This window comes from Silurus aristotelis (assembly GCF_946808225.1).
Source record: "Silurus aristotelis genome assembly, chromosome: 13".
Taxonomy (NCBI): Eukaryota; Metazoa; Chordata; class Actinopteri; order Siluriformes; family Siluridae; genus Silurus; species Silurus aristotelis.
This window is the reverse complement of record NC_139586.1, coordinates 2760586-2783021: the sequence shown is the minus strand read 5'-3', so window position 1 is coordinate 2783021 and position 22436 is coordinate 2760586. Positions and strand designations below refer to the sequence as shown.

At 42.2% G+C, this 22436-nt stretch overlaps 1 protein-coding gene across 1 annotated transcript; it reads left to right on the top strand.

Annotated features, from left to right (window-relative positions):
• On the top strand, positions 1-7847 carry tdo2b (tryptophan 2,3-dioxygenase b). Its single transcript, XM_083557805.1, has 11 exons — positions 1-106; positions 238-328; positions 786-856; positions 987-1114; positions 1256-1442; positions 2290-2397; positions 2491-2602; positions 2736-2793; positions 2899-2978; positions 3070-3160; positions 6970-7847. Exons 3-11 carry the CDS (start codon positions 812-814, stop codon positions 7133-7135), a joined length of 975 nt encoding a protein of 324 aa, XP_083413931.1. The 5' UTR covers positions 1-106; positions 238-328; positions 786-811; the 3' UTR covers positions 7136-7847.
• The last annotated feature ends 14589 nt before the right edge of the window (positions 7848-22436 follow it).

The window sequence follows — 22436 nt, the reverse complement described above, 5'->3', positions numbered from 1 at the left end:
AATATTTATCAAATTTCCAACCAGTCCCAGCGAGGAGAACGATGATGCCCAAAAAGGCACTGACAAATCTTCCAAAGGAGAAATCTTCTATGGAGAGTACCTTCAGGTAATTTCTAATTCTGAATGATGGACAGTGTTTAAAAAAATTTATTAAAAAAAACTGTTTGGTTTAAAATTATTAAGAAAAATTGATTCGGTTTTCACCTTCTTTTTTTTTTTCTTTTTTTTTTTATTAAGTTGGATAAGATCATTACTGCTCAGAAACTACAGAGCGAACTGAAGGGCAACAAAATCCACGATGAGCATCTGTTCATAGTCACCCACCAATGTAACTGATACCTTGCTTTATTCTTATTAATATTATTCCTTTTTTTTTTTTTTTAAAGAATTTTAATTTCTCTTATGAATTTATAAATTGTTATTGAATTTTTTTGCATTTTTAATTGTTTGAATTTCCTTATTATTAATAATTTTTTACTGTATTTTGGTTTATTATAAATTCAATTTTTTTATTATTATAATTATTACTGATATAATTCTATTTTTTATATTGTTATTATTAGTGTTGTACTTCTATTATTTTTATTTTTGTATTTTATTTATATTCTTTTTTTCCCATATGTATTTTTTTTATTGTATTTTGTTAAACTTTTTATCTAGTTTATATTTATATATATTCTTTTTTTTTATTTTTATTTTTTACATTTTTCTAGTTTTTCATTTCTATCTCACTAATGAGTGATGTCATGTTTAAAATCTGTAATTTGGACTTTTCTTTTTTCCAGCATATGAGTTATGGTTTAAGCAGATTATGTGGGAGCTCGATTCTGTGCGGGAACTGTTCATCCACAATCACGTGAGTCTGACAAACATTACATTAAAGACCCACACGTTCAAGACAATGGACGTGTGAATGATCATCAGTTCCTGGAGTAAAAAACTAAAATAAAACTAAAACTAAAATAAATTGTGGATCGTTTTTTAAGGTTCGCGATGAGCGCAACATGCTGAAGGTGGTGAGCCGCATCCACAGGATCACTATGATCTTCAAGCTGCTGGTGGACCAGTTTGCTGTGCTGGAGACCATGACTGCTTTGGATTTCTTCGATTTCCGGTAACAGAAACTAGAAAAAGCGAATTTTTACGGACCTCTAACGGTATGAGTACTGTGGGGTCTGAAAAGGTCTGAAACTCGAGTGCTGAAGAGTTTGCTGTCTGTACATCATTGTTGTGTATGTGGTCGTGTGTGTTACAGGGAGTATTTATCCTCAGCTTCGGGTTTCCAAAGTCTTCAGTTTCGTCTTCTTGAGAATAAGTTTGGGGTTTCGGAGAAACTGAGAGTTCCCTACAACCGGCGTCACTACCGAGACAAATTCCAAGGGCAGGAGAGCGAGTCACTGGTCCAGACGGAGCAAGAGCCCACACTCCTGCAGCTCGTCGAGGTATGATGTAATGCTCAACTTCTGTGTGTGTGAATAACCAACGGCATGGAAATTAGTCTATCATAGTCTGTAGCTGTGTGGATGGATGGATGGATGGATGGATGGATGGATGGATGGATGGATGGATGGATAGATAGATAGATAGATAGATAGATAGATAGATAGATAGATAGATAGATAGATAGATAGATAGATAGATAGATATGCAGATGGATGGATAGATATGCAGATGGATGGATGGATATGCAGATGGATGGATGGATATGCAGATGGATGGATGGATATGCAGATGGATGGATGGATAGATAGATGGATATGCGGATGGATGGATGGATAGATAGAAGGATATGCGGATGGATGGGTGGATGGATGGGCAGATGGATGATGGGTATGCAGATAGATAGATATGCAGATGGATGGATGGATGGATGGATGGATGGATGGATGGATGGATATGCAGATGGATGGATGGATATGCAGATAGATGGATGGATATGCAGATGGATGGATGGATATGCAGATAGATGGATGGATATGTGGATGGGTGGTTGGATATGCAGATGGATGGATGGATATGTGGATGGGTGGTTGGATATGCAGATGGATGGATGGATATGTGGATGGGTGATTGGATGTATGGATGTATGGATATGCAGATAGATGGATGGATGGATGGTGTGAGAGAGAGAGAGAGAGAGAGAGAGAGAGAGAGAGAGAGAGAGAGAGGGATGGATGGACAGACTGGCAGACAGACAGATGATGGGTGTACAAACCGACAATCAGGTAGGTAGGTAGATAAAAAGAATAAAAGAATATTATTTATTTAATTTTTATGATCATTTTAAAGAAATGGCTGGAGAGAACACCTGGCCTTGAAAAGGACGGCTTCGACTTCTGGGGAAAACTCCAAGCAAACATTGAGGAAGGTTACAGGATGGAGAAACAGACGCTTGAAGTAAGTTCAGGTTTTATTATTATAATTCATTTATGTATTTATTTAATTTATCTACATCACTTTTACACTGCTGAAAACAAATTTTTGTTGCAGAAAATGGCCGATTGTGAGAAAAAGCAGGACATGCTGGAGGATCTCACCAAGCAGATGGAAGTGTTTACGTATCTGTTTGACTCCAAGCATCATGAACATCTCTTAAGCAAAGGTGAACACACACACACACACACACACACACACACACGAATATCCCATCCAGGACGATTGGCACAAGCCTTTGAGGATCCGACAAACATCTACATCATCATCGTATAAAAACATTTTTTTTTTCTTTCACACAGGAGATCGCCGGTTGTCCTACAGAGCCCTCCAGGGAGCCCTAATGATTTACTTTTATAGGTCAGACACTCCCAAACCGAGAAAGTATCATGTTGCTATTTTCATAGATGAAGATCAGCATTTAGCTGATGCTCGACACTTAGTTCTTTCGGCTCTCCTTTTCAGAGAGGAGCCTCGGTTTCAGGTGCCGTTCCAGCTCCTGACGTACCTGATGGAGGTTGATACGCTTATGACCAAATGGAGATGTAAGTCTGTAATGTTTTTAATATGTTATACACTATTGCAAACGTTCGTTCGCCCGTCAGAGATTTAACAAGCATCGACTTTTGCCATCAGACAATCACGTGTGCATGGTGCACAGAATGATCGGGAATAAAGCGGGCACGGGAGGCTCTTCGGGTTACCATTACCTCCGCTCGACCGTCAGGTGAGCATCTTTTTCTAGCCACTGACCAGGCAAAACATCATGACCACCCGCTAAAACAGTACTGACCTGTTGAGCATTAACAGAAATATGACCCACAGTAGCTCGTCCGTTTGATCGGACCACACGGACCAGCCTTTGCTTCCCACGTGCATCAACGGACCCTGTCTCCAGTTTACCACTCTTCCTTCCTTGGACACCTTCCTTGACCCAGTCGTCTAGCCATCACAATTTTTCAAATCCTTACGCTTGCCCATTTTTCCTGCTTCGAAACACGTCAACTTTGAGGACAACAACAATAAAATGTTCACTTGCTGCGTAATAAATCCCACCCACTAGCAGGCGCCACGATGACGAGATAGAGCGTTATCCTCTCGCTGGTCATAACGTAATGCCTGATTGGTGTTTATGCGTATTCGTATCTGTTTGGGTTCGATTTTAGCATATTTCTTCTTCTTCTTCTTTCGGCTGCTCCCATTAGGGTTCGCCACAGCGGATCATCCGTCTCCATACCACCCTGTCCTCCATATCTGCCTCTTTTACACCAACTACCTGCATGTCTTCCCTCACCACATCCATGAACCTCCTCCTTGGCCTTCCTCTTTTCCTCCTACCTGGTGGCTCCATCTTCAGCATTTTTCTACCAATATAATTCATGTCCCTTCTCTGCACATGTCCAAACCATCTCAATCTCGCCTCCCTCACCTTGTCACCAAAACATCCTACATGTGCTGTCCCTCTAATAAACTCATTTCTAATCTTGTCCATCCTCGTCACTCCCAACGAAAACCTCAACATCTTCAGCTCTGCTACCTCCAGCTCCACCTCCTGTCTTTTACTCAATGCCACTGTCTCTAATCCATACAACATCGCCGGTCTCACCACAGTCCTATAAACTTTCCCTTTCATTCTTGCAGATACTCTTCTATCACAAATCACTCCTGTCACTCTTCTCCACCCACTCCACCCTGCCTGCACTCTTTTCTTTACTTCCCTAACACACTCTCCATTACTTTGCACTGTTGACCCCAGGTACCTGAACTCCTCCACCTTCTCCACCTCTTCTCCCTGCAACCGCATCACTCCACTGCCCTCCCTCTCATTCACACACATGTACTCTGTCTTACTCCTACTGACTTTCATTCCCCTTCTCTCCAGCGCATATCTCCACCTCTCCAGGCTCTTCTCAACCTGCTCTCTACTCTCACCACAAATCACAATATCATCTGCAAACATCATAGTCCAGGGAGACTCCTGTCTGACCTCGTCCGTCAACCTGTCCATCACCACTGCAAACAGGAAAGGGCTCAGGGCCGATCCTTGATGCAGTCCAACCTTCACCCTGAACCAGTCTGTCGTACCTACTGCACACTTTACTGCCGTCACACTGTCCTCATACATGTCCTGCACCACCCTCACATACTTCTCTGACACACCTGACTTACTCATACAATACCACAACTCCTCTCTTGGCACCCTGTCGTACGCTTTCTCTAAATCCACAAATACACAATGCAGCTCCTTCTGTCCTTCTCTATACTTCTCCATCAACATCCTCAAAGCAAATAAGGCATCTGTGGTGCTCTTCCTCGGCATGAAACCATACTGTTGCTCACAGATGGTCACCTCTTCTCTCAGCCTGGCTTCCACTACTCTTTCCCATAACTTCATGGTGTGACTGATCAACTTAATTCCCCTGTAGTTACTGCAGGTCTGCACATCTCCCTTATGCTTAAAGATCGGTACCAGCACACTCCTTCTCCATTCCTCAGGCATCCTCTCCCCTTCCAGAATCCTGTTAAACAATCTGGTTAAAAACTCCACTGCCATCTCTCCTAAACATCTCCACGCTTCTACCGGTATGTCATCTGGTCCAACCGACTTTCCATTCTTCATCCTCTTAATCGCTGCTCTCACTTCCTCCTTACTAATCCTATCTACATCCTGCTTTACCAACTCCTCATCCTCCAACCTTCTCTCTCTCTGATTTTCCTCATTCATCAGCTGCTCAAAATACTCCCTCCATCTTCTCAACACACTCCTCCTCACTAGTCAACACATTTCCCTCTCCATCCTTTATTGCTCTAACTTGTAGTACATCCTTCCCAGCTCGGTCCCTCTGCTTGGCCAATCGGTATAAATCCTTTTCTCCTTCCTTAGTGTCCAACCTCTTATACAGTTCCTCATATGCCTTTTCCTTGGCTTTCGCCACATCCCTTTTAACCTGCTGCCGCATCTCCTTGTACTCCTGCCCACTTTTCTCATCGCTCTGTCGATCCCACTTCTGTTTTGCCAACCTCTTTCCCCTAATGCTCTCCTGCACTTCCTCATTCCACCACCACGTCTCCTTGTCTTGCTTTCTATTTCCAGATGTCACACCAAGTACTTTTCTAGCTGCCTCCCTCATCACTCCTGCAGTAGTTGCCCAATCATCCGGCACCTCTTCACCACCACCAAGCCCCTGTCTGACCTCTTCCCTGAACCTCACACTACACTCTTCCTCCTTCAGTTTCCACCATCTTATTCTTCTTTCAAACCTTACTTTCCTCCTCTTCTTCTTCGCCTCCAAAACCATCCTACAGACCACCATCCGATGCTGTCTAGCTACACTGTCCCCCGCCAACACCTTACAGTCTCCAATCTCCTTCAGGTTGCATCTCCTACACAGAAGATAATCCACCTGTGTGCACCTTCCTCCACTCTTATACGTCACCCTATGATCCTCCTTCTTCTTAAAATACGTGTTCACCACTGCCATTTCCATCCTTTTAGCAAAATCTTCCACCATCTGCCCTTCCACATTCCTCTCCTTAAAACCATATCTACCCATCACCTCCTCATCACCTCTGTTCCCTTCACCTACATGCCCATTAAAGCCTGCCCCAATCACCAATCGTTCTTTCCTAGGTACACCATCTACCACTTCATCTAATTCACTCCAGAATCTTTCTTTCTCCTCCATCTCACAGCCAACTTGTGGAGCATAGGCACTGATGACATTTATCATCATCCCTTCAACTTCCACCTTCACGATCATCACCCTATCAGAAACTCTCTTCACCTCCACTACACTCTTACTGTACTCTTCCTTCAGAATCACCCCTACACCATTTCTCTTCCCATCCACACCATGATAAAACAGTTTAAACCCACCTCCAATGTTCCTGGCCTTACTCCCTTTCCACTTGGTCTCCTGAACACACAACACATCTACCTTTCTCCTCTCCATCATATCAGCTATCTCTCTCCCTTTACCCGTCATAGTACCAACATTTAAAGTACCAACCCGAACCTCTACTCTCCTACACTGCTCCTTTTCCTGCCGTCTCTGTAGACGTCTTCCTCCTCTCCTTCTCCTCCTTCGGCCAACAGTAGCCCAATTTCCACCGGTACCCTGTCGGCTAACGATACCTGTGGCGGTCGTTGTTAACCCGGGCCTCGACCGATCCGGTATGAAATTCTCATTTGTGATCCGCATATTTGATTTGGCACGTTTTACGCTGGATGCCCTTCCTAACGCAACCCTCCCCATTTACCCGGGCCTGGGACCGGCACTAAGAGTACACTGGCTTGTGCCCCCCTAATGGCTGGGTTGATTTTAGCATATTTAATTAGTGATATTATACATAAAAACTTTCGCTAATGTTTTTATTTCCCCCTAGTGGACGGAAAGGTAAATGAAAAAGCATTTAAAAACCATTACTACTTTAGAAAAATGGGCAATACATAAAAAATGTATCATGAACCAATCATCTTGTTTTTGCAACTCTTGCCTTCGAGATTTACACCTAGCCTACTTTTTTTTTTCTCAGCGACCGTTACAAAGTGTTTGTGGATTTGTTCAACCTGGCGACGTACCTGGTCCCGCGGGCCTGGGTCCCCAAGCTGAACCCCACCGTGTACAAGTTCCAGTACATCGCAGAGTGCAACGACAGCTCGTACAGCTCCAGCGGCTCGTGCAGCAGTGAGGAAGACTAACCCGACTAACCGAGCTACCCTCAGACACGCTAATTCCCAAAAATAAAAAGGATCGCTGGGTGAATTTTAGAATTCGTTATATCATAATTAAGCTAATCCGGTAGTGGTATTTTTGTATATATTATTTATTAGTTCTGGCATGTACACAATTATATAACCATCTATAGGGCCTGGGAGCCATCTTGAATTTGACCTATACATTATATGGACAAATGTTTATGGACACCTCATGTGTGTTTGTTTTTTTTCCCCCATTCCTCATTTAGTCCCCATTTACTTTCATGATAACCACTCTTCTGGGAAGATGTTCCACTAGATTGATTTTGGAGTGTTGATGTAAGAGGAAGTGAGGAGGCCTGGGGTGGAGATCTTCCAACCCATGTAAAGCACATCATGGAGCTGGCCTTGCGCGTTGTCATGCCGGAACGCCATTGGGCTCCTAGATGTCCAAAAAGATCCAAAGACTTTACAATCCTATGGGAACATTTTGGGGGGGAAGAACGTCACAAGTCATTTTTGTCACAATCCATAAAGCTTTTTCTCCATATAGTGTGCTAGCAGGTGTTCATTTTGTAAATATGTATTTCAAGACACTGTAGTTCAACTGATGTAGAAACATTGTGTATTATATATTATTGTAGTCTGATTTTTTTACTGCACGCTTTCAGAAGTGTGTGAGTTCGGAAATTAAAATTCTAAAACGGTTTCGAAATTGCACCGTGTTGTCTGTTGTGTCTGGTCTGAAGAACACGAGGTGAATATACGGAGGCTCCCACTACCCAAATGTGTACACTGTAGAGTTGACTGACCTTTGCTTATCACGGATTAGCTGCCAGCGCACGTGCCAAGTACCAAGAACATAAGGTCGAAGGGCACGAAGTGCAGATGGCAGCGGCTGCCGTTTTTATACTGAAATTCCACACCGATCGATTTCCTGAGAAAAGACTAGAAAGTAATGGTGTGGTAACAATGGTAACAATATTCATTTTGCAATTTAAAAAGTCACTAGGACATTAAAACGCCAGAGATACTTGATTTGCACAACTGAAGGTTTTCGGTTTCTTGAGAAACTTTGTGTCAAGCTAATAATCCAGCTGAGATCTAGAACCCAACACCACATCACAAGGTTTTAGAGTAATATTTAAGGCTTAGTTTAAATCCCAGCTTTTGGATTTTTTTATTTAAATCCCAGGGTTTGTGAGATCAAATCCCCAGCTTCTGCTGGATTCTTCAGCAAGACCCATAACCCTCAACTCTTGTCAACCATATGAGCAAATGTAAAGATCAACATAAGGCCATTTGAAGGAATCGCAATACTTAATGGCTGGGACCAGACAGTCTGTGCATGTAACAGCGATCTTACAAGCTTTACACAAATCTGTCCTGTATGTCAGCGTGGCAGGAAGAAGCATTTCCTGGAATGGTTTGTTGCTCTGCATAAAAAAAATCCCCTGGAAGTCTTTGATGCTATCTGGCAACAGATTCTAGTGCAAAAGCAAACACAGCGAGCCATTAAAATACTGTAGAAAAACACCCCTACAACATGATGCTGCCACCACCTTGCTTCACAGTAGGTTTTTTGCGAAGCATGGTGGTGGCAGCATCATGTTGTTAGGGGCGTTTTTCGACAGCAGGGACTTGGTGATTGGTCAGGATTGGAGAGAAAACGGATACTGCCAAGTACATCCAATTTCTTGAGGGAAAACCTGTATCTCATTGCTAGATGGCTGAAGATGGGCAGGTCATTTATCGGACAATGAACATCAACATTGTTGCAAAGTTTCCAATCAATCAGCAATGGTTGAGAATGACAGGGAACTCCTGGTGGACCTACTGACTGTAAGATTTGTATTGAGTCTATCATGGGCACAGTTTCCTGTTCTCTAGTTGTAGCTTGTCCATCGATGTTTTGTTCCTGCTGAGACACTTTTCCGTCCACCAAGCTTTACATACATTAAATGGACACATGACTATATGCTTTTGAACATCATATTCCACATTTGCTCTTATAATAACCTCCACATTTCTTGGAAGATGTTTTACTATATTTTGGACTGTGCTTGTGGAGATTATGGAGAGAAAATTAAGTGGTCTGTGGTTTCCAGTTCATCCGGGTGTTCAATAGGGTTGAAGCCAGGGCTTTATGGAATGTAATCCATATCTTCACGCCGATTGTGACATTGGCAGCGCCGGAGATTCTGCAAACAGTTATATAAGGTTGTTGGTATTGCGACACTGATAAAATATTTGTAGAAAATGTTCAAAGGTTTGCTTTTCCTTTTTTTATTTCGTTTTTGTTTTTTTGGAGAAAAACCTCAATGTCAAACTTCCAGTCCTGACCCTGACCCTGCAGGATCTTTCACACCGCTGGCTGTTTATTTAACATTTAGTACACAGAAGCACAGTCTCCACCAGTGTCATTGAACTTGATCTTTTATCTTTTACACAAGCTGTGTTATTTCAGCTTTTTTTTTTCTTTGCAGAAAACATTCTATAATACAGCCCCCCAAAGAAACGCAAAAGTATACACGGTTCATGAAAATCCTGGTCTACGTTTCCTCGTGATGTCCGTCTTGCAAATGGATTTTTCCGTTGTGAAATAAAAAATTTAAAAAAGCACGATACAACCCACACTATATTTGTGCTTGTGAAGTCGGCTACAGATGCGGTTTGCGAGCTCTGACTAGCGCGCTCTCTGAGAATCCAATCAAAGAATGTAAAAATTTTATTGTACGCCTGCTAGATGGCCCCGGTGTCACCTACATGAAATCCGATTGGTTGAAGCAACATCCTTCACTGTTCTGTACATTACGCTACATGTGCCGACACTGTTGATTCTGAACACCGACACTGTTGATTCTGAACACCGACACTGTTGATTCTGAAGGCCTCACAGCAGATTCCTTTGTCCTTGGTGACTTTTCCAGCCATATGTTGTTGTTCTCCAAACTGTTACCAGAAACCTAAAGGAACACAAATGTATTGGGGTTTGGATTCAGTAGAATGACATTTTTCCTTGGAGCCCTAAACCATTTCCAGCAAGACGATCTGCCAAAACCCATTTCAGTGTTTCCAGCTATTTTCTTCTGAAATCATTCTGAGACGTTCTTTTCATTTGACTCCTCGTTTTTTTTGTGAATATTGGCAATGCCGTGATACTTCTGTGGGCCTTCTGTGGAAAACCACCATTGCGTGGATGTGATTAGACAGACAGTAAAATTAGATTAGAAAACATTGTGAGGGTACATGAGGTGAGGTGAACATTTCTAATTGATACCAAAGGTGTTCAGAGATCAGTGCACTATAGCTGAAAAGCTTCCACTCCAATCAATCATCATGGAGCAGGCTTTTTGCACAAGGGCACTGGAACAGGTTTGGGTCTCCAAGTTCCACACATCTGACTGGAAAAGTCAGGCGTCCAAATACTTTTGTGAACATATAGCGGATCAAATTATTCACCAGAACTTGTATGGTTATGGTAAGGAATTTATATATTTTTTTTATTTATTTATTTTTACCAGAAAACTGGGGAAAAAGGGCCAAAACATATGATCCAGTCTTTGCAGTTCTTATTGTTTCCACTAAGAGGCAGTATATCTTCTATTCATGCTCTGTCGCTTTTCTGCCTAATGGGCGATGAAAATGAAACTGCACCGCATACTTTCTCAAGGCTGAGCTCCTATCTAGAGGAAGTCGGTCTCCCCAGAGCCTGCTCGTTAGTCCTTAGATCTAAATCGAAAACCTGATTGCAACCCCATTGCATTTCCTGTTATCATCCGCAAATCATAGCCAGACAACACAAGCGATCGGGCTGTAGGAAGCCGAAGAGCCAAAATATATCCAACCCAAGAGTACATGTATCTGCCAATAAAACGTTGTTTCAAACAGCAGTGCTTTCCAGCTGTTTTCTTCTGAAATCACTAGGACACGATATTTTCATTTGAGACCGTCGATCTTGGCAATGCTGCGAAACTTCTGTGGAAAAAGAATATTGAGAAGATGTGTTTTGACAATTAAAGATTGTGAGGGTACAAGAGGTGAAGTTCTTGTGGGGAGTCGAGTTCTCAGCTCCTGCTGTAACCTCGAACTGGAAGCCCTATTGAACAAGATTAAATGGTGCTCGTGGTCACGGCTCATAAACGCTGTTATGGTTCTCTACTGGAAATAATGCATTATACGGTATGGGTCAGCTGACTTTTCCAGGTTCTTCCTCAAACTGTTATCACAAGCTTGTATACAGAATTGTATAGAACGTCTATAGACCCTTCAGCCCCAAACCTGTTCGAGCATGATAATGCTCCTGTGCACAAAACCAGCTTTATATAGATACATGGGATGGAGTGCAAGATCTTCTGCTCATTAGGGCTGTGGAGGTTTAGTGGTTAAGGGTTACTGATCATAAAATCAGCCCTGACCTCAACCCTCTTCAACACCTTTTGTGATGAATATTTAACTTCATCTAACATCAGTACCTGAGCGTTTAAATGAGCAAAAATCTTCAGAATCTGGTGTCTATCTTCTCAGAAGAGTGGAGGTGATTCCAACAGCAAATGGGGACTAAATGCACATACGGATCTCATGGACATGATTACTTTAGTTTTTCCTATCGGCATTTCACATGTACATTATCAAGAACTACTCCATATAAAACCCTGGGGAGCTTCTTTGTTTTTCGGCTTCACAACAACAACAACAACAACAACAGATTCACCCGCCAAACACGTGTTCATCGCAGCCTTCATTCTTCCAGTAGTTCTTCAGAAATGCCATTTCTAAGGAAGAGGACTTAATCGGAATCACGTTCGAAATTGCAGCATGTTTATTGTTTGCTTTCATTTTTTATGGGTGAGATTTTTCTGGAGGAAAAAAAACATGCTGACAAACAAACACGCGTTTGTTTGCAATCGATCTCATTTTTAACCTACTGCAGCTGCATTTTTCACACCCAGCTCCGAGCCGATACCGCGCTCCTACGAGTTGAGAACGTGTGTATTTGCCAGAGCTCCACAACCCCGGCCAGGCTGACGGACAAGCGTAGGGGGAGAAATGTGGGACATTTCGTTCCTACTTCTCCACATCTGTTTGGCAGATTGCAACTACAGATTGATAGACCCATCACGATGCTAAAAGACACGTAAAGCCTACGCGGGTCGAACGCTAACGAACTGATAAAGTGAAATCCTAGTTCTGTCTCTTTTCTGGATATGCGTCCATAACCCCTGCTCTTTCACGTCTTGCACACGTAGCCTGTTTTTTTTTTTAACACGCCACCATCACCATCCACTCAATCTTTATGCTCCCTTTTTTTCCATTGCGCTCCAGGAATTAGAGCTTAAATTAGCATGCTAGGCAGCAAACCTGAACAAACGAACTCATCCAAACTTTGTTTTTACAGACACACGTGCATGATCTTTTACTTTCTATGCAACAAACTCGGTCATGTTACCTTATGAAGATGTACTTCGACCAACAAACAATAAATGTGTACAGCATGAATAACCGCTTCCGGCATCCTCAGGGTTTGTTTCTTCAAACTTTCAGCTGATTTTGCCAAAATTGTCCTTCACTTTCTTTCCAATTTCTTTCTTGCAAACCAGTTCATCACAGAGCAGTTCGGTAGGATTTAATTGCGATGACTGGGCAGGCCATTTTCTTTGGCTCATTTTCTTGTCGTATAATGAAGTCGTTTCCGATGAGCCGCAGTCCAGACGGAATCGCATGGTGTGAGTTAAAGTATGGAAAGGGAGCCATGTTGGTATCTTTCACCCGTAAGTCTCCAACCTTCCCTGCGCCAAAACAACCCAAACGGAAACCTTCATGTTTTACCGTGGAGGTGAGGCTGTCTGTTAACACCTTCTCTTTTGTGCTCCATCATACAGAGGTTCTTGGCAACAAAAAAATGATTAATTTGGACTCGTCTGTCCATAGAGCTTCCTTTTAGTTATGCACTGTCCAGTCCTTTTTCGAAATATTTTTGCCTTTTACTGAATTGCAAAGAAACAAAAACGACATGCATGCGTTTTTCAAAACATTCAAGTGTCGATTAAGAAGTAGACACTTTGCATTTCACACGTTGCATTCGATTTCTGTCTTTCTGTTTGTGTGACTGCTAAAAACCCTTTCGTTCGACTTGCAGTATTTGACTCCAATAATGCAATTTTTTTTCAGACTTTTCCCTGCACCGCTATGATGCAGCTTTCAATTCACTGTCACTTTTTTGCAAGGTTATAAACGATAACTGATCAAATTTGGGCCAAAAAAAACAAACAAAAAAATGCTGACTTGCGTTTTCAATAGACCTTTCACAATAATAATTCACAGTCGTTTGCTCCTGTCCTGTGGTCCACTGTAGTGCTGAAACGCTATAACAGGGTGCTGGTTTTTCTGTTGAAACATAGTAAATCAGCTGGCTTTCTCCTGAATTTCCTAAGAATCCCTGGAACAAAAGAAAAAGAGAAAAATATTGTCTGGTTCGAATTTATTGGTCGAATTTGAAACCTCCTGAACTTCATTCTTAAGAAATCGTCTGTGATCTCATGAGAAACAAAAATGGAAAAAGTACAGCTTTTTCGGTTCCAATGATGCTTCTTTATGAAATGAAAATATAGGTGGGAGATGCTGGAAGAAAGAAATATCCCAAAAAAAATCTCATAACTAATATTCTGTTCAGTTTGTGTTTAACACATGGATCGTTTAGCATTACCTAACTAAAACCCGACACAAGGACTGCGAGTTTGGACGCGAATCCTCTGGATGGAGTCATGTTAGTCTTGTAGAATCCAGTATTTAACCATATAATTACGTAGAAACTTTTACTTGAGTAAAAGAATTTGCATTCAAATTTACTTAAGTATCCGAAGTACTAGGATTTATCATTAGATTAGATTCAACTATATTGTCCTTGTCCAAGGTACATGTACAGCGCCAATGAAATACAGTGGCGTCTTTATAATAAACAGCAGTGTGATAAATGGGGTCCAAACCCAGCCATTAGGGGGGCACAAGCCAGTGTACTCTTAGTGCCGGTCCCAAGCCCGGGTAAATGGGGAGGGTTGCGTTAGGAAGGGCATCCAGCGTAAAACATGTGCCAAATCAAATATGCGGATCACAAATGAGAATTTCATACCGGATCGGTCGAGGCCCGGGTTAACAACGACCGCCACAGGTATCGTTAGCCGACAGGGTACCGGTGGAAATTGGGCTACTGTTGGCCGAAGGAGGAGAAGGAGAGGAGGAAGGCGTCTACAGAGACGGCAGGAAAAGGAGCAGTGTAGGAGAGTAGAGGTTCGGGTTGGTACTTTAAATGTTGGTACTATGACGGGTAAAGGGAGAGAGATAGCTGATATGATGGAGAGGAGAAAGGTAGATGTGTTGTGTGTTCAGGAGACCAAGTGGAAAGGGAGTAAGGCCAGGAACATTGGAGGTGGGTTTAAACTGTTTTATCATGGTGTGGATGGGAAGAGAAATGGTGTAGGGGTGATTCTGAAGGAAGAGTACAGTAAGAGTGTAGTGGAGGTGAAGAGAGTTTCTGATAGGGTGATGATCGTGAAGGTGGAAGTTGAAGGGATGATGATAAATGTCATCAGTGCCTATGCTCCACAAGTTGGCTGTGAGATGGAGGAGAAGGAAAGATTCTGGAGTGAATTAGATGAAGTGGTAGATGGTGTACCTAGGAAAGAACGATTGGTGATTGGGGCAGACTTTAATGGGCATGTAGGTGAAGGGAACAGAGGTGATGAGGAGGTGATGGGTAGGTATGGTTTTAAGGAGAGGAATGTGGAAGGGCAGATGGTGGTAGATTTTGCTAAAAGGATGGAAATGGCAGTGGTGAACACGTATTTTAAGAAGAAGGAGGATCATAGGGTGACGTATAAGAGTGGAGGAAGGTGCACACAGGTGGATTATCTTCTGTGTAGGAGATGCAACCTGAAGGAGATTGGAGACTGTAAGGTGTTGGCGGGGGACAGTGTAGCTAGACAGCATCGAATGGTGGTCTGTAGGATGGTTTTGGAGGCGAAGAAGAAGAGGAGGAAAGTAAGGTTTGAAAGAAGAATAAGATGGTGGAAACTGAAGGAGGAAGAGTGTAGTGTGAGGTTCAGGGAAGAGGTCAGACAGGGGCTTGGTGGTGGTGAAGAGGTGCCGGATGATTGGGCAACTACTGCAGGAGTGATGAGGGAGGCAGCTAGAAAAGTACTTGGTGTGACATCTGGAAATAGAAAGCAAGACAAGGAGACGTGGTGGTGGAATGAGGAAAGGCAGGAGAGCATTAGGGGAAAGAGGTTGGCAAAACAGAAGTGGGATCGACAGAGTGATGAGAAAAGTAGGCAGGAGTACAAGGAGATGCGGCAGCAGGTTAAAAGGGATGTGGCGAAAGCCAAGGAAAAGGCATATGAGGAACTGTATAAGAGGTTGGACACTAAGGAAGGAGAAAAGGATTTATACCGATTGGCCAAGTAGAGGGACCGAGCTGGGAAGGATGTACTGCAAGTTAGAGCAATAAAGGATGGAGAGGGAAATGTGTTGACTAGTGAGGAGAGTGTGTTGAGAAGATGGAGGGAGTATTTTGAGCAGCTGATGAATGAGGAAAATCAGAGAGAGAGAAGGTTGGAGGATGTGGAGTTGGTGAAGCAGGATGTAGATAGGATTAGTAAGGAGGAAGTGAGAGCAGCGATTAAGAGGATGAAGAATGGAAAGTCGGTTGGACCAGATGACATACCGGTAGAAGCGTGGAGATGTTTAGGAGAGATGGCAGTGGAGTTTTTAACCAGATTGTTTAACAGGATTCTGGAAGGGGAGAGGATGCCTGAGGAATGGAGAAGGAGTGTGCTGGTACCGATCTTTAAGCATAAGGGAGATGTGCAAACCTGCAGTAACTACAGGGGAATTAAGTTGATCAGTCACACCATGAAGTTATGGGAAAGAGTAGTGGAAGCCAGGCTGAGAGAAGAGGTGACCATCTGTGAGCAACAGTATGGTTTCATGCCGAGGAAGAGCACCACAGATGCCTTATTTGCTTTGAGGATGTTGATGGAGAAGTATAGAGAAGGACAGAAGGAGCTGCATTGTGTATTTGTGGATTTAGAGAAAGCGTACGACAGGGTGCCGAGAGAGGAGTTGTGGTATTGTATGAGGAAGTCAGGTGTGTCAGAGAAGTATTTGAGGGTGGTGCAGGACATGTATGAGGACAGTGTGACGGCAGTAAAGTGTGCAGTAGGTACGACAGACTGGTTCAGGGTGAAGGTTGGACTACATCAAGGATCGGCCCTGAGCCCTTTTCTGTTTGCAGTGGTGATGGACAGGTTGACGGACGAGGTCAGACAGGAGTCTCCCTGGACTATGATGTTTGCAGATGATATTGTGATTTGTGGTGAGAGTAGAGAGCAGGTTGAGAAGAGCCTGGAGAGGTGGAGATATGCGCTGGAGAGAAGGGGAATGAAAGTCAGTAGGAGTAAGACATAGTACATGTGTGTGAATGAGAGGGAGGGCAGTGGAGTGATGCGGTTGCAGGGTGAAGAGGTGAAGAAAGTGGAGGAGTTCAGGTACCTGGGGTCAACAGTGCAAAGTAATGGAGAGTGTGTTAGGGAAGTAAAGAAAAGAGTGCAGGCAGGGTGGAGTGGGTGGAGAAGAGTGACAGGAGTGATTTGTGATAGAAGGGTATCTGCAAGAATGAAAGGGAAAGTTTATAGGACTGTGGTGAGACCTGCGATGTTGTATGGATTAGAGACAGTGGCATTGAGTAAAAGACAGGAGGTGGAGCTGGAGGTAGCAGAGCTGGAGATGTTGAGGTTTTCGTTGGGAGTGACGAGGATGGACAAGATTAGAAATGAGTTTATTAGAGGGACAGCACATGTAGGATGTTGTGGTGACAAGGTGAGGGAGGCGAGATTAAGATGGTTTGGACATGTGCAGAGAAGGGACATGAATTATATTGGTAGAAAAATGCTGAAGATGGAGCCACCAGGTAGGAGGAAAAGAGGAAGGCCAAGGAGGAGGTTCATGGATGTGGTGAGGGAAGACATGCAGGTAGTTGGTGTAAAAGAGGCAGATATAGAGGACAGGGTGGTATGGAGACGGATGATCTGCTGTGGCGACCCCTAATGGGAGCAGCCGAAAGAAGAAGAAGAAGAAGAAGAAGAAGAAGAAGTGATAAATGGGGTCCACCCTGAGGGGTAAATCATTTACAGAAGGTGTAGTAGGTAATAATGTGTATATACATTCATATACTATATACTGTGCAAAGTTATGGACGGTGCAAAAATGCATAGCGGATAAGCGAAATGAGACGATGCAGTAGTGTATTTTGACATTGTGTGATGATCAGCTGTTGAGTGAAGTAACAGCTACAGGAAACAAAGCTATTCTTCAGTCTGTTTGTGTGGCTCTGAGGCACCTGTAGCGTCTGCCCGATGGAGAAAGGGTGAATAGTTCATATTTGGGGTGAGAGGTATCTTTAATAGACTCCCTTGTGTCCTCCAGTGCCAATGATTCATCGGGCAGTTTTCCTATTATCATTTTGTCACTTTGCTTAAAGGCCAACAGGAATCCAGCAAATGTGCATAGTGACAAGTATATCATGTATCATGTATCTTGTGAGGTCAGGGTGATCACATCTACAACAAATTGACTCTCCCTAGACAAAGGTGGTATCATGGTGTTGATGTGATACTAGGTATCTGGTGTTCAATCCATCTGTAAGCCAAAGTGATGATGTTTATCACCCAGTGGAACCACTGGAATTCAGCAAGGTCCCCTTTCTTGTGACGTTTTACAATGTCCACCACGTTCACCTTCTGTATTTGGGATTTTCATGATTCAGTTGGCAGAAGTGGACTGGATCCCGGTGATGGAGCGCACATCATTTGCGTAACAGTTTCCACAGAAAACACTTTACAAGGCACATGCACTAGGGGTTTCTTTTTCAGTGGCTTTTTTTCTGCACTGGATCGAAAGTCCACCACTTTATTTTCTTCCAAGGCAGTGTTTTTCAACCTTTTATTGAGGCACATTTTTTAGGCAAGAAAAAAAATCGCACGGCACACCACGAGCCAAAAACTGCACAAAATACCACATTGTAGTCTAACACAGTATATATGATGACAATTACATCTCTTTGGATTTTTCTAGGTAGCTTAAGTAAAAAGTAGTCATTACTTCAAACCTGTTATAGTCTCATGCTGGTAACTGGACCTCACATCATATTAATATATCAATACAAAATAATTCATATATCCATCCACCATATAGAACACAAGCAGAGAAAAAATGATGGTCAGGAATGTCTCTGTTCTCAGTCATGTTTACACGAATGCTCTGGACGAGTGCTAGGATGATGGTGTTGAAGGCCGAGTTGAAGTTCATGGTTTGTTGCAGGCTGAAGTGCAGTCCCATATTCAACACCAATGTGTGATCCGTATACAAATAGGACCCCCATAGAAACCAAAGTAGAAACTTGCAGGCCAACAAGTTTTTTTTCAAGCTCTGCCACAAAGAACTCTAGTTGACAATAAGTTGATTTGGGATATTTGACACAACATCTGGAATTTGAATTTCTTTTTACCTATTGCTTTTTAACAACGAGCATTGTCTTAATTCTATCTTTACAGAAACCCAGACTTTAGATTTATTTCTAAACAGGCAATAAATTCCAAAAAAAAAAAACTTTGAAATGAACCATACTTAAAATCTACATCTTTAACTATAATGTCAAATAAGTGTGTTACGATGAAATTGAGTATGAGCAATGATATTTCTGTTTCATTAAAGTATTTTACTTTTAATATATAATATCAACGTGATGTCATAAGTATAAGTTGGCCATCTTGGAAGAGTCCCTCCAGACCACCAGAGGGCACCCATTTTCATGGCCACGTTGGACCATTCCCCCCCCCAGAAAACGTGAGCACACCCTTACATAAACTTTGAATTTTTTCTTCTGCTGTCTGTTATTTCCTGTTTGATTTTGCACACCTGTGTTTGTTTTAACTTATTAGTCACAGTATTTAAGTTCTGCAATTTCAGTGTTTTTCCCCCCTAATGTCTTAAATTTCCTAGATAGTCCTAACTTCAGCCTAGCCCATTGTTCTTCATGGTTTCCATAGTTGCCTGTGCGTATTTGTTTAGTTGTTTGTCCGTCAAAACTTCTGCACTTATGCATCTGTCATACTTTTTCTCGTTAGTCTTAAGGCTATCCAGAGGAAAAAAACATCCACAGGCATTTTGTTTGAGTGCTTTCCATGGATTTCAGGCTTTAAAAACCTGTCCATCATCAGATGTAGATTCAAGGTACAAGCATTGTAAGCTGGATTTAGAGGGTAGACATATTGAGGGTCCTTATAATCTCCTGCTGTAGCTTTCATTATTCCTAGGTACCAACAAAGATCCTGTTCTGATTAGGCACATCATAAAATAGATGAAGTTAACTCAAATACTATGGTATCAGTGCTTCCTTAAGAGTAAGTTAGCAAAGTTTTACTGTGAGTGTGGATAAAATATGGGTGATTTATGGGCATATCTTCATCACCCACACGTCACCACTTTAACTCTCAAATTGTAGAAACATCTTTACAAAATATAATTTATGGACAGGTTCAATACGACTGTGGAAAGCTGGAATTCTGTAAGTGACCAGAGAACATGACTACATGACATTCACCTATTGGTGAATATGAGCTGTTTGTCAGCTACAGATATATAATGTCCGTGTGGTCCTTGGAATCGGCATCAGTTGGAGGTCTTTCTTAAGAATGCAAGCTTTCATATTGTGTGACTTTGGTTTTAATAATTTACAGTAAACGATTTACCCTAACCCCAACTCTTACCTTAACCTCTAAATGCTAAGTCTAACTCTAACTCCAGGCATGCTAGCAGCTACAGGCAGACTGATTGGCTGGAAGGAAGGTGTGAAGAAGACCTCAAGGGAGCGTAGAAGTCAGTAATGGGCCGTGGGGGGTATACAGAGCAAGACCATTCAACCACCTGCCTTTGCTATAGTTCTGCTAATTAGATAGCTACATGGACCATTGAGCATTAGCACAAAGGAAGAGATTCTGTTGAAGTGATTAAGTGCTGGAGAGCAACGGGAGAATCGGTAAAACGTAGCAGTAAGCAGATAAAAGTATATGATAGGACATTGGAGGAGTTGACATTCTGGTTTGGAAGACAAGTTACTGTACCTAGAGCTAGAACCATGATCTGGAACATGGAGAACTAAGGTTGCACGTGATATCTGACATTTGCATGACCTGGGAAGAAGCTGAGAAGGCTGGTTTGATCATCAAATACACTCCAGGGTCACATCTTTGATGCTAAATCGCTCATAGGTTTCAAAAATAAATATATGTGGCTGCATGCATAGTGTCATAAAACGGTATCCCTTTCAGGATGTATTCCACCCGCAGTATTCCTGGGATTCACTCCAGCCCCCCTATCCCTGATTAAGCAGTTACAGAAGACGAATGAACGACCGACACTGTGTATACATGTGCTAAACATGTCATGTATACTAACTGTGTACTAGTATAAGTATTCCATGACTGCTAATGTACACAGTTCTGGATAAACACATATGTGATGTTTTACACTTGTCTTTGAAGCGTAAACAATTTATAGTTATTTTACAGTGTAGTGGAGGGACATGTCTAACCATTTAAATCATGCAGGACCAGAGACATATCTCAACATTGTTTTCAAAACCTTCTCTTACATCGAATTGCCAATGCAATCATTTTGACTTCGAAACCTTGCTGAACATACCCTCAGATTTGGTGCAACATCGATTGAACGTTACACCATGAGGTACTTCATTTGCAGAAATAGCATTCTTGCTTCACGTCTGAGCATTTCTATGTCCTGTTACTTAAACGAAATAAATGCACACGAAAAAGCAAATATTCCAGTAAAAGTCAATCAACTGATGTTGCTGATACCATATTCCCCACACATACTGTAGATACACACCAAAGTTCCAACGAATGAAGGCCTGCAGCTGCCAGAATTTCTCCAGATTTACACTGAGCCTCCAGTATTAAATGTTGATTAGTACCAGATGGCTTTTTCTTTCCTGTTCTTCCTTCCCAGTCCAAAAAGCTTTCATGGGTTGAAAAAAAAGAGAGAAAACAGCAGAAGCATGAGATCAGTGGAAAAAAAAAAGAGAGAAAAAAAGAAGCAAACCTGCTCTCTCTTTAGAAATAGAATTTTTCAAAAGACGTGTTGCTTTGGCAGAGAACTCTTCGTCTAATTACCAACGAGTAATCCAAATGGTTTCTTTCAAAACAAAACAACATTCCCCGCACTCGTAGGCTCGCACAAACGGACAATCCGTTCATCCGTGAACGTCTGACAAACATGTAAAATCACCACATAAACACGCGGAGTAAATGCACCATGCACCAACGGAGGTTATGTCACCTACAGTATTTCATAGACACTGATTTTCCTTGTTTTCTTATGCAACCTCATCACTGCTAAGTTTCTCCTTTACCTCATCTTCCATTGCACGAGCTTATATAGTCCTCGGTACAGTCACAGCTTACGGTTAGCATGGGAACATTTCTGTCCTGTTCAGTTTTTCCTTCAGGTTTCTATTCATAATTCACAAAACTGCATGTATAATGGGTCCAGTGTGTCAAGCCTGACTTCATTCTTTTTTTTAATCCGTGGCATGTTTTTAAAAAAAAAATTTAATTAGGCTTCTATTAACATTAAACCCATTTTAAATGACGATGTATATTTCATTAACATTGTTTTGTTCAAATATAGGGTTGCAAGCTAACGACTTTTTAGCACGCTAGCGCTTCGAAACAATAGCAATCATATGAGAAATAGGAACAGACCAAAGAAAAACTGAACATGATTACAAAAGAAAGAAAGAAAGAAAAGCTCTGATTTCAAAGCCGCCTGGAAGCTTTGATTTAATCGAACTGCCCCCCCCCTTTTTTTTTTTTTACAGATTGACATCAAAATGTGTAAATAGGGTTGAATTGCAAAATTCTCATGACTCATACTTATGAGTACATGTTGGTGGCGCTGTTTCTCTTCCAAGCCCAGGATTATAAACCTCTGGGTGACTTTTCCAGCCAGTGACTCCCTTTTTGGCTCTTAGCGAGTTGCAGGTTGCAGGTCTAATGTTGAAGAGAAGCAGATGTTTGGAAGGCTCGTCCATTGTGCAGCAACGAGATCCATTATCGAAAAAGGCTTGTTCCTCATTCTTTCTGTCTGTGGATCCCTTTTTTTTTCCTCTTTGCAACTTGTCACCTCAGTAATCTAACATTTTGAGATGTTCCAGAAACTCAGCTATTCTTTC